Source organism: Trichosurus vulpecula, chromosome 7 (assembly GCF_011100635.1).
Source record: "Trichosurus vulpecula isolate mTriVul1 chromosome 7, mTriVul1.pri, whole genome shotgun sequence".
Lineage (NCBI taxonomy): Eukaryota > Metazoa > Chordata > Mammalia > Diprotodontia > Phalangeridae > Trichosurus > Trichosurus vulpecula.
Window position 1 is genome coordinate 248953882 of NC_050579.1, and position 15630 is coordinate 248969511.

The following is a 15630-nucleotide window of genomic DNA, read 5'->3' on the forward strand; positions in this document are numbered from 1 at the left end:
TTTAGGAAGAGGTCTCATCCTCAGGTTATGTCCTTTGAACCCTTCAGGGAAACATATGATTGGGAGGAGAATTTTAATTTTAAGAGAGAGAAAGATATAGATATAGATGATATAGATATACATCATTACATAGATGCACATATAGATATGATGTTTTCTCTTTTCCCTCTGTTAGATGAGACTAAAACCTAAAGAGAGTTTACTCAACTTTTACATTCTCTTGATATCTCTTGTTCTGTCAAGCTGTGAACTTTTTGCTAAATAAAGCTGCACCTGGTACTGAGTTTTACAAGTTATGTGACCCAAAGAAAGTCATTTGACCTGAGTTTCAGTTTCTTTATTTGTAAAATGAAGATAATAATATTTGTACTACTTACCTTGGGTTGTTGGGAGGAAAATACTTTGTAAACCTTAAAGGAAAATATACATTTGGATTATTATTTTAATTGTCACATTATTTTTACTACCTAATTAAGTGTTGAAGTGGGTCAAGCTGAAACTCATATTTTCATTAATTCAGAAGATCTTAAGGTCCCATCTGGTAGGTCACATAACCAATATTTAGTCAGGGTTGAACAGACACATTTACCAGGACAGGAGTCTATTTTTCAAGAACATTTTCTTGGTGGAGTTGTAGTCACTCATTTCTGGCTTACGTTAAGTATCATTATATGAACACTTCCTTAAACAAAAGTTACCACTGGAGCCTCATTATTGTATAATAGAAGCACAAAAACCTATAATTTCAGCATTGGAAAGGAGCTTGGCAGCTGCTAAGTCCAACTCACACCCCAAAAAGAATCTTCTCCAGTATATCTGACAGTTGAGTACCTAGCCTCCACTTGAAGATCTTAAATGAAAAAGAACCTGCTACCTCCAAAGTCAGCCCATTCAGCTTTGGAATAACTGTTGGTTATCAAGTTTTGCATGATATCAAGTTTCGATTTGCCTTTTTGTGATTTCCATCCATTCATCCTTATTCTGCCTTCTAGGACCAAACAGAACAAGTCAGAACAAGTCAAACACTTCTTCCACAGCCCTTCAACAACTATCTTGCTTCCCTTGTGTTTTCTCTTTTCCAGGCTAATTATGCTCAGTTCTTTGAATTTTTCTTCATTTGGCATAGACTTGAAGCTCTTCACCATCTTGGTTGTTCTCTTGAATGTCTTTCCTAAACTGTAGCACCCAAAACTGAATAACATAATCCAGCTGTAGTCTGACGATGAAAACCTTCTTCATTCTTCCTAACTGCTAGTGTCTCCTGTGATTCCATCTTATTTTATTTTGCATACATTCATTTGGGTATATAACTTTAGTAATAGAATATAAACTCTTTGAGATCAGGGACATATTCAGGTTAATCTTTAAGCCTAAATGCCTAATAGCATGCACATAGTTGATGCTTAATAATGCTTATTGATTATTAATTTACCAAGGCATAATAGAGTGGTTATATCTTCTTGTTGCTGGTGGTTATAATTATTTTAATGCAACTCAACATTGATTTAACTTTTTTTGACTTTTCAGTCACACTGTTGATTTCTGTTGATTATTCAGTCCCCTAAATCTCTCAGTTCTTTTTTGGACATACTTCTTTCTAAATACTCCCATCTTGTACTTATGAAGTCATTTTTTTAACCCAGTGTAAGACTATACATTTATCCTCATTAAGTTTGACCTTACCAGATTCAGCCCAATGTCTGAAGCTGCAAAGATATCTTTGCATCCTAATTCTGAGATAAAGAGTTAACCACTGTCCTCAGCTTTGTTGCATTCTTGTTTTCCTTGTGAAACTTGCCCTAATTGGTCACTGATTGTTTTAGTTTGATGAGTGGTAGATTATCTAGGTAGTTTCAATATTAGGCAGTATTTTAAATGGTACAATTTTAAATGTGGATAGTAGATAATTTCAAGTTGTTAGTTTTCTTTGCCTCAAATTGTTGTGTATTTACTGAACTACAGACGTGTTCTGTGCCCAATAAAATATAAGTTCCTTGAAGGCAGAGACTCTTTTTCTCTTTTTTCTTCATGTCTCTAGGACCTAACAAAGTTCTTTGCATGTGTCTATCACTCAATAAATTTGCTCAGTTAAATTAAATTTTCCCTCCCTTATCTCCTTTATTTACTAGTTGAGAAAACTAAGATTCAAACAGGTGAAGAGTTTTAACCAAAGTCATTCTGCTAATGAAACTAAAATTCAAGGTCTCCTAATTCCCAGGCCATTACTCTCTGCATTCTTTACATTCTGTACCCTATATAATCTCTAAGTCTTCCCTCCTCAAGTCTTGTGAATAGCCTACCAAGGCCATGGGCCACAAAGTTTAATCTATTAATATTAGAGAGGGACTAGTCATAATGTATTTCAAGATGTTCATCTTAAACAAATTTTCCAAGCAACTAGATATCTTCCATACATGCCCACATGACACAGAAATATTCTGTTTTTATGAAGAACAAGAAAATTGCAAGGATAAGGGGAGTAGATGTACCTTTTGTGTCCAATAACTGAAGTAAAAGTAAGTTACTAGTTAAGGGTCCTAAAGTGGAAGTAAATAGAGTTTCCTGTGTCTCGGTCCCAAAAATAAATGCTTATTTCTGTTTTCTGCAAGTTCTGGCAATAGGACAAATCACACTGAGGTTGTTGTTGCAATGCATTGTTGCATTGTTGCCAGTAGTTTTAATTTTTATTCATGATTTATTTATGTTTTCTATATAATATTTATTTGGTATATCAAATATATTTTATTATATAAATAGTTTATGTATTATTCATTATAAGTATTTATTCATCCTGTCATTTATTTGTTTGTTTGTTTGTTTATTTCTTATATCGCCCTATTGGCCAGGTCTTACAGAAAGGAAAATAACCATTTATTTCTGTGACAGAGGCATGGAGAACTTTATGTCTACCACTGCAGGATCCTCAACTAGTAACTTACTTTTGATCACTTCTGCCTCTTAGTTTTTATTTTTTTATATTCATTTTAAAAATGTTGTATTCCAAATTCTCTCCTTCCTTTTAGTCCCTCCCACCCCTATTGAAAAGGCAAGCAATATGATATCCATTACACATATGAAGTCATGCAAAACATTTCCATATTATCTGTGTTGCAAAAGAAAAAGCAAAAAAAAATAAAGTGAAAAAGAAATATGTTCAATATGCATTTGGTTCATCTGTTCTCTAACTGGAAGTGGATAGTGTATTTCATCATGAGTCCTTTGGGATGGATCATCATGGATCATTGAATGATCAGAGTAGCTCAGTCTGTCACAGTTGATCATCATTATAATGTTGTTACTGTGTACAGTGTTCTCCTGGTTCTGCTGACTTTGCATCAGCTCATATAGGTCTTCTCAGTTTTTTTTTTCTGAATCCATCCCCATAAGATTTCTTTTCTTTTTTTTTGGTGGGGGGGAGGTAAAAAGGACCACAGCTTTAATTGTAGGCCTCAGTGCAATTAAAAAAAATAAATACTATAATCAATTTCAGGACTTTACATTTGAACAGGGGCCAATAATTTCCATTTTAGAGTTTATTGCAACAGTAACAAAACCAATTATTCTTTGGAAAAATCTTTGGTGGCTGGGAAGAAAAACTCCACCGCCAGACACATTTTGTGGTTCTTTCTGTAGGGCCTTCATGATTCAGCTGATTACAGTCGAAACTTGTGATTCAATTCAACCATTCAGAGAAGACATTCCAGCTCACATGATCTCATCAACCAGGAGAATGTTGGTGGCGGTCACAGAGCAGGAGTGAAGCAGCTGCTTCGTGACACAATAGTTATCCCAGATGCCAGCTTTGGCCACAATAATTGGCTCACCTGTCTTTAAATCAACACCAATAAGTTGTCCTGATTCTTTCTGAATGTTCAGCTTGTATCTTAACTAGTGTTTCCTGAAGGTCAAAACCAGAATTCTGAGCAAGAACCTTGGGAATGATGAGCAATGCATCAGCAAAAGCTTGGACTCCAAGACAGGCCCTACCCTTGACACTGGGCTTATATTTAATGAGAGCTTCAGCTATGGCTACCTTGACTGTGCCAGCACCAGAAACCACACAGTCATCTTCAATAGCATTCTTGACAGCTCAAAGACCTTCTTACTGTATCCTCTATCTGTGTAATCGTGTCCTTATTTGGTCCTTTGATCTGCAACCTGATGGATCAAGGGCTGCCACATTTCTCAATAAAGGTGAACTTCTTTCCTCCCAGTGTGTATTCATAGACAAGCCCTGAATGTCCCAAACAGTTAGAATTTGTCATCTAGAGAATTCATAGCCATCCCACCAATGCAAGAGTCAACTCTTCATATTATTTCTTTTTGCTCTACAGAGGGCTAGTATATCTTCTTTTATAAGAGGATCTAAAGAAAATGGGTAAATTCTCTTTTTATTAATAACAATAAATCCTTTATCTAAATCATCATAAACTTTTCTTTTCAGTTCTGCTATTTTCTTTACTCTATCTTCAATGAATTTCCTTTCTGTTTTTACTAGTTTCTTTCTTCTGTGCTTTTGTAAAAACAATCCAGAATTTGTTTCTATTTTTCCTATTCTAATGATACATTGCAGGTGAGGATATAGGCATCTTCTACTCTTTTCTTCATATCAGGATATCAGGCACCATGGTCTGAAATCAGTCCTCTGATCAACTTTGTATAAGTATCTGAGTTATGCTTCATCTCCATGATTTCTACCATGAAAAGATCAACAGGTTCTCCTGGTTTTCTAATGGCCAGAACTGAGTCTACCACAGCCTCTGTCAGCACATCGGCCAGGTCAGCATTGACCTTAGTGCACAGGGATGTTTGGGCCACATAGATGAGGATTTCCCTATTTCCTTGATTATTTTGATTTGACCTAAGCCTTTAAGGACCTTTGTCTTGGTAGCTTTAAACCCTTCCGTTATGATTTGAGGGTACAGATCTTCAGAGATGTAGAGATCCGCCTGCTTCAGCAGCTCCCCAATGATGAGAACATTTGATGTGGTGCCATCACCAGTAATGTCATCCTGGGCTGTAGCTACTTTTGCTATCAAGGAGGTTGTTAGGTGTTGAATTTGCATTTTGTATAGCAGCATGTTGCCATCCTTGGTGAGCTTGATATCTCCTGTCCTGGGAAACAAGCATCTTCGTGGTGCCCTTGAGTCTCAGGTTGGTCCTCAGAACATCCTGCAGCCCCTTGGCTGCACTGATGTTCACAACCAGTGCTGCCTGGGCCTGGGCCACCTCGGCTTTGGGATTCAGTGCCTTCATGACTGAGATGGCTGGGGAGCGGCAGCAGCAGAGGAGGAGGAAAAGGCAGGTGCAAAAGAAGTCCCCATAAGATTTCTTGTAGCACAATAGTATTCTATCACAATTACATATCACATCTTATTCATACATTTTCCAATTGAAGGACATCCCCTCAATTTCCAATTCTTTGCCACCACATAAAAGAGCTCGTGCCAGTATTTTAGCATCAGCATTAACCAAAGACACTTTGCCTCTCTGTTATCGGTAACTAAAGGTCCTTGATTTTCTAGTGAAAGCCAAGCAAAATGGTGTAGTAGTTCTGATGGACTCAGCAGGCCATATTATGTTTGATCATACTATAAATTTAAGTGACTTAAATATTTTTTAATATTTAATTTATTTATTTTCAGTTTTCAACATTGACTTCCATAATTTTTAAAATTTTCTCCTCCTCCCTCCCCCCTCCTTCCCCAAGACAACATGCAGTCCTATATGGGCTCTACATATACATTCCTATTAAACATATTTTCACATTAGTCATGTTGCATAGAAGAACTGTAACAAATGGAAGAAGCCGTAAAAAACAAAACAAAACAAAAGAGAAAAGAGTCTGCTTCATTCCGCATTCTGACTCCATAGTTCTTTCTCTGGATGTGGATGGCATTTTCCATCATGAGTCTTTTGGAAAAGTTTTAGGTCCTTGATTTACTGAGGAGGGTTAAGTATATCAAAATCAGTCATCACATACTGTGGCTGTTACTGTGTACAGTGTTCTCCTGGTTGTGCACACTTCACTAAGCATCAGTTCATATAAGTCTTTCCAGGTTTTCCTGGAGTCCGCCAGCTCGTCATTTCTTATAACACAATAGTATTCCATTATATTCACATACCAGAACTTGTTCAGCCATTCCCTAATTGATGGGCATCCCCTCAATTTCCAGTTCTTAGCCATAACAAAAAGAGCTGCTATAAATATTTTTGTACATGTGGGTCCTTTTCCCTATTTTATGATCTCTTTGGGCTATAGCCCTAGAAGCAATATTGCTGGGTCAAAGGGTATGCACTTTTTAAAATATTTTTTAATAATTTATTTAATATTTTTAGTTTTCAGCATTGATTTTCACAAGAGTTTGAGTTACAAATTTTCTCCCCATTTCTACCCTCCCCCCCACTCCAAGATGGCGTATATTCAGGTTGCCCCGTTCCCCAGTCAGCCCTCCCTTCTGTCACCCCACTTCCCCCCCCACCCCATTCCCTTTTCCCTTACTTTCTTGTAGGGCAAGATAGATTTCTATGCCCCATTGCCTGTGTATCTTATATCCTAGTTGCACGCAAAAACTTTTTTTTTAACATCTGATTTTAAAACTTTGAGTTCCAAATTCTCTCCCCTCTTCCCTCCCCACCCACCCTCCCTAAGAAGGCAAGCAATTCCACATAGGCCACATGTGTATCATTATGTAAAACCCTTCCACAATACTAATGTTGTGAAAGACTAACTATATTTTGCTCCTTCATATCCTATCCCCCTTTATTAAGTTTTCTTCCTTGACCCTGTCCCTTTTCAAAAGTGTTTGCTTTTGATTACCTCCTCCCCCTATCTGCTCTCCCTTCTATCGTCCCCCCTTTCTTAATCTCCTTCCTCCTTCTTACCTGTGCGGTAAGATACCCAATTGAGTGTGTATGTTATTCCCTCCTCAGGTCAAATCTGATGAGAGCAAGATTCACTCATTCCTCCTTACCTGCCCCCTCTTCCTTCCTACAGAACTGCTTTTTCTTGCCATTTTTATGCGAGATATTTTACCCCATTCTATCTCTCCCTTTCTCCGTCTCTCAATATATTCCTCTCTCATGCCTTAATTTCATTTTATCTTTTTAGATATCACCCCTGTGCCCTCTGTCAACATATATATATATATATGTGTGTGTATATATATATATATATATATATATATATGTATATATGTACATTCCCTTCAACTACCCTAATACTGAGGTCTCATGAACTATACACATCATCTTTCCATGTAGGAATGTAAACAAAACAGTTCAAATTTAGAAAGTCCCTTATGATTTCTCTTTCTTGTTTACCTTTTCATGCTTCTCTTGATTCTTGTGTTTGAAAGTCAAATTTTCTATTCAGCTCTGGTCTTTTCACTGAGAAAGCTTGAAAGTCCTCTATTTTATTGAAAATCCATATTTTGCCTTGGAGCATGATACTCAGTTTTGCTGGTAGGTGATTCTTGGTTTTAGTCCTAGCTCCATTGACCTCTGGAATATCATATTCTAAGCCCTTTGATCTCTCAATGTAGAAGGTGCTAGATCTTGGGTTATTTTGCTTGTGTTTTCACAATACTCAAATTGTTTCTTTCTGGCTGTCTGCAGTATTTTCTCCTTTATCTGGGAGCTCTGGAATTTGGCAACAATATTCCTAGGAGTTTTCTTTTTGGGATCTTTTTCAGGAAGCAATAGGTGGATTCTTTCCATTTCTATTTTGCCCTGTGGCTCTAGAATATCAGGGCAGTTCTCCTTGATAATTTCTTGAAAGATGATATCTAGGCTCTTTTTTGATCATGGCTTTCAAGTAGTCCAATAATTTTTAAATTATCTCTCCTAGATCTATTTTCCAGGTCAGTAGTTTTTCCGATGAGATATTTGACATTGTCTTCCATTTTTTCATTCCTTTGGTTCTATTTTAGAATATCTTGATTTCTCATAAATTCACTAGCTTCCACTTGCTCCAATCTAATTTTTAAGGTAGCATTTTCTTCAGTGGTCTTTTGGACCTTCTTTTCCATTTGGCTAATTCTGCCTTTCAAGGCATTCTTCTCCTCATTGGCTTTTTGGAGCTCTTTTGCCATTTGAGTTAGTCTATTTGTTAAGGTGTTATTTTCTTCAGCATTTTTGGGTCTCCTTTAGCCAGTCATTGACTGGTTTTTCATGGTTTTCTCGCATCCTTCTCATTTCTCTTCCCAATTTTTCCTCTAATTCTCTAACTTCCTTTTCCAAATCCTTCTTGAGCTCTTCCATGGCCTGAGACCAGTTCATGTTTTTCTTGGAGGCTTTTGATGTAGGCTCTTTGACTTTGTTGACTTCTTCTGGTTGTATATTTTGGTCTTCTTTGTCACCAAAGAAAGAATCCAAAGTCTGAGTCTGAATTTGAGTCTGTTTTTGCTGCCTGGCTATGTTCCCAGCCAACTTACTTGACCCTTGAGTTTTTTGTTGGGGTATGACTGCTTGTAGTATATAGAGTACTTTGTCCCAAGCTTGAGGGGGCTGCACTGCTGTTCTCAGAGCTACACAGCAAGCTCTGCCACACCAATGCTACTCCTCCCCCAAGAACCACCAACCCTGATGGGACTCAGATCTAAGCTGGCTCTGCACTCCTGCTCTGATCCTCCACTTAATTCCTCCCACCAGGTGGGCCTGTGGCCAGAAGCAACTGCAGCTGTAGTTCTGTAGCTGCACCTCCTCCACTGCTCCTGGGGTGGTGGCTGAACCCAGAACTCCTTTCGCTCTGTCCCCTGCAGCTTTTGCCACTAACCTTCTCCACCATCTTTGGTGTTTGTGGGTTGAGAAGTCTGGTAACTGCCAGAGCTCATTCATTCAGGGCACCAGGTCTTGCCCCATCCAGCTCCTGGTCTGTTTGGTCGGGGCGCAGCCCACAGTGGGCTCTGCTCCTCTCCCTCCCAACTCTGTGCGATAGACCCCACCCAGTGACCATCCAGGCTGTCCTGGGCTGGAGCCCTGCCTCCTTCCACCATTCCCTGGGTTCTGCAGTTCTAGAATTTGTTCAGAGTTATCTTCCATTGGTGTTTGGAGGGTACTGGGGGAGAGCCTTAGGCAAGTCCCTGCTTTCCAGCTACCATCATGGCTCCACCCCCTGGTATGCACATTTTTATAGCTGTTTGGGCATAGTTCAAATTACTCTCCAGAATGGTTGGATTACCTCACAGCTCCACCAACAACGAATTAGTATCCCAACTTTCCTGCATCATCTCCATCATTTATCATTTTCCTGTTTTGTCATGTTAGCCAAGCTGATAGCTGTGATGTGATACCTCAGAGTTGTTTTGATTTGCATTTTTCTAATCAATAGTGATTTAGAGCATTTTTTTCATATGACTATAGATAGCTTTAATTTCTTCCTCTGAAAACTGCCTGTTCATATCCTTTGAACATTTATCAATTGGTGAATAACTTGTATTCTTTTAAATTTGACTCAGTTCTCTATATATTTTAGAAATGAAGCCTTTGTCAGAGACACTAGTTGAAAAATTCTTTCCTAGTTTTCTGCTTTCCTCCTAATCTTGGTTGCATTGGCTTTGTTTGTGCAGAAACTTTTCGATTTAATGTAACCAAAATTATCCATTTTGCATTTCATAATGTTCTCTATCTCTTGTTCACTCATAAATTCCTCCATTCTCCATAAATCTGACAGACAAACTATTGTTTGCTCCCCTAATTTTTTTATAGTATCAACCTTTATACCTAGATCATGTACCCATTTGGACTTATTCTGGTATATGGTGTCAGGTATTGGTCTATGCCCACTTTCTGCCATATTATTTTCCAGTTTTCCCAGCAGTTTTTTGTCAAACACTGAGTTCTTATCCCAGAAGCTGGGTTCTTTGGGTTTATCAAATGGTAGGTTGTTATAGTCATCAAGTACTGTGTCTTGTGTACCTAATCTATTCCACTGATTGACTCCTCTATTTCTTTGCCAGTACCAAGTGGTTTTGATAATAGCTGTTTCATAATACAATTTAATATCTGGTATGGCTAGGCCACCTTCTCTAACATTTCTTTTCATTAATTCCCTTGACATTCTGGACCTTTGGTTTTTCCAGATGAATTTTGATATCGTTTTTTTGAGCTCTACAAAATTTTTTTGGTGGTTTGATTTGTATGGCACTGAATTAATTTAGGTAGAATTGTCATTTTTATCATATTAGCTCAGCCACTGATGTTTTTCCAGTTATTTAGATCTGACTTTATTTGTGTGAAAAGTATTTTGTAATTGTGTTCATATAGTCCCTGGGTTTGTTTTGGCAGGTAGATTCCCAAATATTTTATAATGTCTACAATAACTTTAAATGGAATTTCTCTTTCTCTCTTTTGCTGTTGGGCTTGGTTAGTAATATATTGAAATGCAGATGATTTATGTAGATTTATTTTATATCCTGCAACTTTGCTGAAGTTGTTTATTATTTCAAGTAGTTTTTTACCTGGTTCTTTAGGATTCTCTAAGTATATCATCATATCATCTGCAAAGAGTGATAACTTAGTTTCTTCCTTGCCAATTCTAATTCCTTCAATTTCTTTTTATTCTCTTATTGCTAAAGCTAACATTTTTAGTACCATATTGAATAACAGTGGTGATAATGTACATCCTTGTTTCACCCCAGATCTTATTGGAAATGCATCTAGCTTATGTCCATTACATATAATTCTTGATTATAGTTTTAGGTAGATACTACTTATCATTTTAAGGAAGGCTCCATTTATTCCTCTACTATCCAGTGTTTTCAATAGGAAAGAGTGTTGTATTTTGTCAGAAGCTTTTTCTTCATCTGTTGAGATAATCATATGGTTTTGTTGTTGATATGATCAATTAGGCTGATAGTTTTCCTAATATTGAACCAGCCTTGCATTCCTGGTATAAATCCTACCTGATCAAAGCATATTATTCTCCTGATAAGTTGTTGTAATCCTTTTGCTATTATTTTATTTAAATTTTTTCATCTATATTCATTAGAGAAATTGGTCTATAATTTTCTTTCTCTATTTTGGCTCTTCCTGGTGTAAGTATCAGTACCATACTTGTATCATAAAAAGAATTTAGTAGGACTCCTTCTTCACCAATTTTCCCAAATGGTCTGTATAATATAGGGATTAATTGTTCTTTACATGTTTGATAGAATTTAATTGTAAATACATCTGACCCTGGAGATTTCTTCCTAAGCGGTTCATTGATTGCTTTTTTAATTTTTTTTTTCTGAAATGTGGTTATTTAAGTATTTTACTTCCTCTTCTGTTAATCTGGGCAATTTGTATTTTTGTAAATTTTCGTCCATTTCACTAAGATTGTCATATTTATGGGCAAAGTGAGTGAGTTAAGTATTGGATCCTATGCCCTGAAGCCTGCTTTTATAATAAGCCATTGTAGGGCATCAAAAAATCCTAGATATCTGTAAGTAAAACATGCATTTTAGAAAAGATGGAAGCCATTCTGCTACTAGAATTTTTGAACAAGAGTAATGATTTGTGATTTTTTCATCTTTCACAATGTGTAAGTTTATTTCTTTATAGTAAGTTTTTTAGTCTGGAAAGTGAAAAAATGGTGTGTTATGCAATTCAACTAAGTTGTCTCTTCCTAAGTGTATATTGCCTTTTTATGTATGTATGGAACCAATAAAGAATAGACTAAAGTTGCTTGTAATCATGGGTGTTGGCCATTAAAAAAATCTTTATACATATGGTAACTGGCAACTTGAAAGTGTCACGAATTTAAAATGTAAACCATGCAGAGAGAGAGAGAGAGAGAGAGAGAGAGAGAGAGAGAGAGAGAGAAGGAGGAGGAGGAGGAGGAGAACAAGGCAGTGAGGAAGCTGTACTGATAAATTTGTCAATCTTCTTGAAGACGAATTGCTATTTATAGCCCTTTACATTTTTTTCCTTTTCCAATAAGGACAGCAGAAAAATGTATACAACCCACATTTCATATTTGGAAATCTACAATGAATGTGGTTATGATCTGTTGGATCCAAGACATGAAGCCTCCAGTTTGGAAGATTTGCCGTGAGTAGCCAAACAACAAAGAATCAGAAAAAAATTACTTTCATATGTTCAGTTGTATTATTTTCTTTGAAACTTTATAAGTTCCTAGTTGCAAATCTAATTAACTAATACTAGTTAGCAGGGGGTTTTCAGTGATGATAAATGGACAGTAGTCATGAGAGGCTGAAATACTCAAAACTGATTTCTTGGGAAAAGCTCTTCTGGATTCCATTCAAGAGAGAAGAGCAAGATATGTTTTCTGTTCAATACTGACATGACAGTGTTGGGTTTTTTTTAAAGATGTTTCTACAAGAAACTTCTAGTTTTGACCTTTTTCTTCCATAAATTATCCTTTAAGAATCTATAAGAAATGTGAAAGAACAGAGCCTTTATCAAAGGTCTTTTCTAGAGTTAAAAAATCAGATAGTGGAATTTTCACTAATTATCTGCTTGAAGAATTTCATTTTTGGAATATATTCCACTAATTATTATACAACTTACATGCTGAAAGAATAAATAAAAGCTTCAGATCTGCTTGAAGAATCTCAGTTTTGGAAAAATTTACATATACACATATACATATACACATAGACCCTTCAGTCACCTAATGTAGCATACATATACTATTTGTTTTAGTTTGTGTATGAATCAGTTATATGTTCATTGTTAACAGTTCAAATTATTTTAATGTAGTATTTTAATATCAAAAATAGCTTAGAAGAACTTGATCTATTTTGTAGTAGCTTTCCTTACAGAGTATTCCAAAACAATCTAAAATAGAAATGTATATGTACGTACATATACACATGCACATATACATACACACATATATAGCATATATGTTATATATGTATGTATATCTGGTAATCCTCTGTCAGTTACCACTTTCATTTTCTCATTCAGTGAGGAGGAATCAGAAAGGAAACTGTATCATTCACACTATCTTCATAAATATTCTTTAAATAAGAAAAGTAGTATGATATAGGTGAAAAAATTACTGTATTTAGAGACAGAATATTCTATTTTATTCTTATATTTACATGTACCATGTGGCCCTGATAAAGTTATTTACATATTAATATTTGTATTACCTGTCTCCCAGGGTTGTTGTAAGCATCAAATTGGATAATACATCATTTTTTTTTACTATAAAGTGCTTTATTTGTATGTATTATCTATTGTAATGATTATGTTTTCTTTTTAGGAGTAATGGGAAATAGGATTGGCAAAGTCATCCCATTTGATGGGAAGATTGAATGTCAGGCTGTAATATTTGGACTTGATCCAATGTGAAATAGGAAGTCATTGTAGGCTATTAAACAAAGGTGTGACATAATGACAGCAATATTGAAAGAAATTTAATCTCTGCTTAAGATAGACTGTAGTGAAGAGAAACTGAAGGCAGGACAACTGGATAGGCAGCTATTTCAGTAATCGAAATACAGGGCAATTGGTACTATCAGGTTGCCCTCATAGGAAAAAAAAAGAGGTGGGGAATTCATCTAATAGATTCTACGGTGGAAAAATTAATAGGACTTGCTGGTTGTTTGAGTAGTAAAGGAATGAAGAGCCAAAGATGAACCAGATTTGGAGGAACAGAATCATTGCACAATTGTCAGAAAAGAAAATATTTGCGAATTTGTTGAGGGTGGCAATTTGGTTTTAGATATGTTACCTTCAAAGTGATGGTGGCCCATAAGTGGAAGTGTGGGACCAGAGTTTGGATCTAGACTGGGGTCAGTCAACAAACATTTATTACATATATGTGTGTGTATCTATATATCTACATATATAGATACATACACATACATACACACATATATGCACATATGTGTATATACATGTACATATATATATATGTATCTATATTTGAGTGTCATTAGTTAAGGGGTGAGGAAACCATGAGAGTGGCTAAGTTTTTTGAGTGTAGAAAAGGAAAATATTTTAAGGACTCAATTTTGTAGTTGTCGGTAGTTAGGGAGTGGGATAAATGAAGAAAGTCAACAGCAGAGACAAAGATGAAACAGTAGGAGAAAAACCAGGAGAATCTTTTGCCATAAGAATCAAAGCGGTCGAGGATTTCAAGAAAGAGCATGTCAGACATGCTTTTAAAGCTGTGATTCTTCACCTGGGGTCCAGATTTCAGATGATCTATAATTTAAAAGGGAAAAATTATCTTTATTTTCATTAAGTTCTAAATGAAATTTGACATTTCATTTTGATTATTTAAAAACATAATTCTTGATAAGGGGTTCATAGGCTTCATCAGACTGCTAGAGCATCCTATCACATACACACAAAAGTTAAGAAGCTGTACTCTAGAGGAAATTTAAGCTGAAATACCTTTCAAATCAGATTTTATAATTTTATGATTCTGTCTAATTGATTTTTATCAAATATAGCTGTATCAAATACTATTTATCAAATAAGGATGAGAAGTGATCATTGGCTTACACTATGGGGTATATTCATTCATCCATCAATCATTTATTAGGCACCTGTTGAATTCTAGGTGGTTAGTGTGAAATAGTGGAATGAGAACTGCTCTCAGCACCAGGAAAACCTGGATTCAAGTCCTTCCTCTGGTGCATAACCTCTCAGTTCACCTAGGTAATTCTCTAAGATTCTAAATTGCAGAAATGGTGTTAGTTTGCATTGGTGGAGAGAATTTCCTCAACTGGAATTCCCTATACTAATGAAATCACATGTCCAGTCCAAAGGGAAAAATAAATGAAAAGTACTGTGCCATAGATATGAAGCCAAAAACTAATTACTCCCTTCTTTCAAGGAATTTACATTCTTTGGGGGAATTGGGAGGAGGGAGAAATAGTATTAACACAGATAAATGAGTAGGGAATACATACAAAGTAATTTCTTTTTTTTAAAGAAGAGTGGGCATTAACAGCTGGGAGGATGAGACAGGCCTTGAAAGAAGTTAGGGATTTTACAAAGTGCAGCTTGGGAGGACAGGAGGAGGTGAAAAAGGACACTCTCCTAGTCATGTATGTATGCCAAACATGGAATGTTGTGTGAAGAGAACACTAGAGAGAGAATAAGGAGTCCTGGATTCTCCTTCTGGTTCTGCCATTCACTGGCTATCTTGCTTTGAGCAGGTCTCTTGAGTTCTCTTGGATCTGATCTCTTTTGGATCAGGTGATTCTTTAGGAACCTTCAAGATCTCGAGTCAGTGTTTCTGTGATTAATGACTTTGAAGAGATCAGATGTTACTTTGGGCCCTGCAAATCTTCTACTTCAAGAAATTATATAAAGATGAGGGAGTTTGTTAGATACATTCTGGATGGATTTATGGTAATATTAGAAAGGGCACTAAGTTGGGAGTCACATGACTCTGAATGACAGTGACAAGTCATTCCACTCCTTTGGTTCTCAGGTTTTTCATCTTTAAAATGAAAAAAATTGGACTTGATGATTCCTAAGTTTTCTCGTAACTCTAGCTATCATAGTCTATGGTTCAGCGTTTCTTCAATTCTAATGATAGTAGTAAATATCCACGTTTTTAAAATTGATTTTTTTTTAACTTTTCAGGTAAGGCACCTAGATTTCAGAGTAGATGTCCAAATCTACCTTTCTGGCTTCAAACTCTCTGCTGACCTGCAA

General features: G+C 36.2%; 1 protein-coding gene and 1 pseudogene across 1 annotated transcript in view; one reads left to right on the forward strand and one right to left on the reverse strand.

The window, feature by feature from the left end:
- The window catches only part of KIF6 (kinesin family member 6), a 493781-nt gene that overhangs the window by 86918 nt on the left and 391233 nt on the right, over positions 1-15630 (forward strand). The window contains exon 5 of the mRNA XM_036767567.1: positions 11924-12033. Within this exon, the coding sequence (XP_036623462.1) occupies positions 11924-12033 (110 nt within the window). The remainder of the gene's footprint in view (positions 1-11923; positions 12034-15630) is intronic.
- On the reverse strand, positions 3679-9236 carry LOC118856427 (annotated as a pseudogene).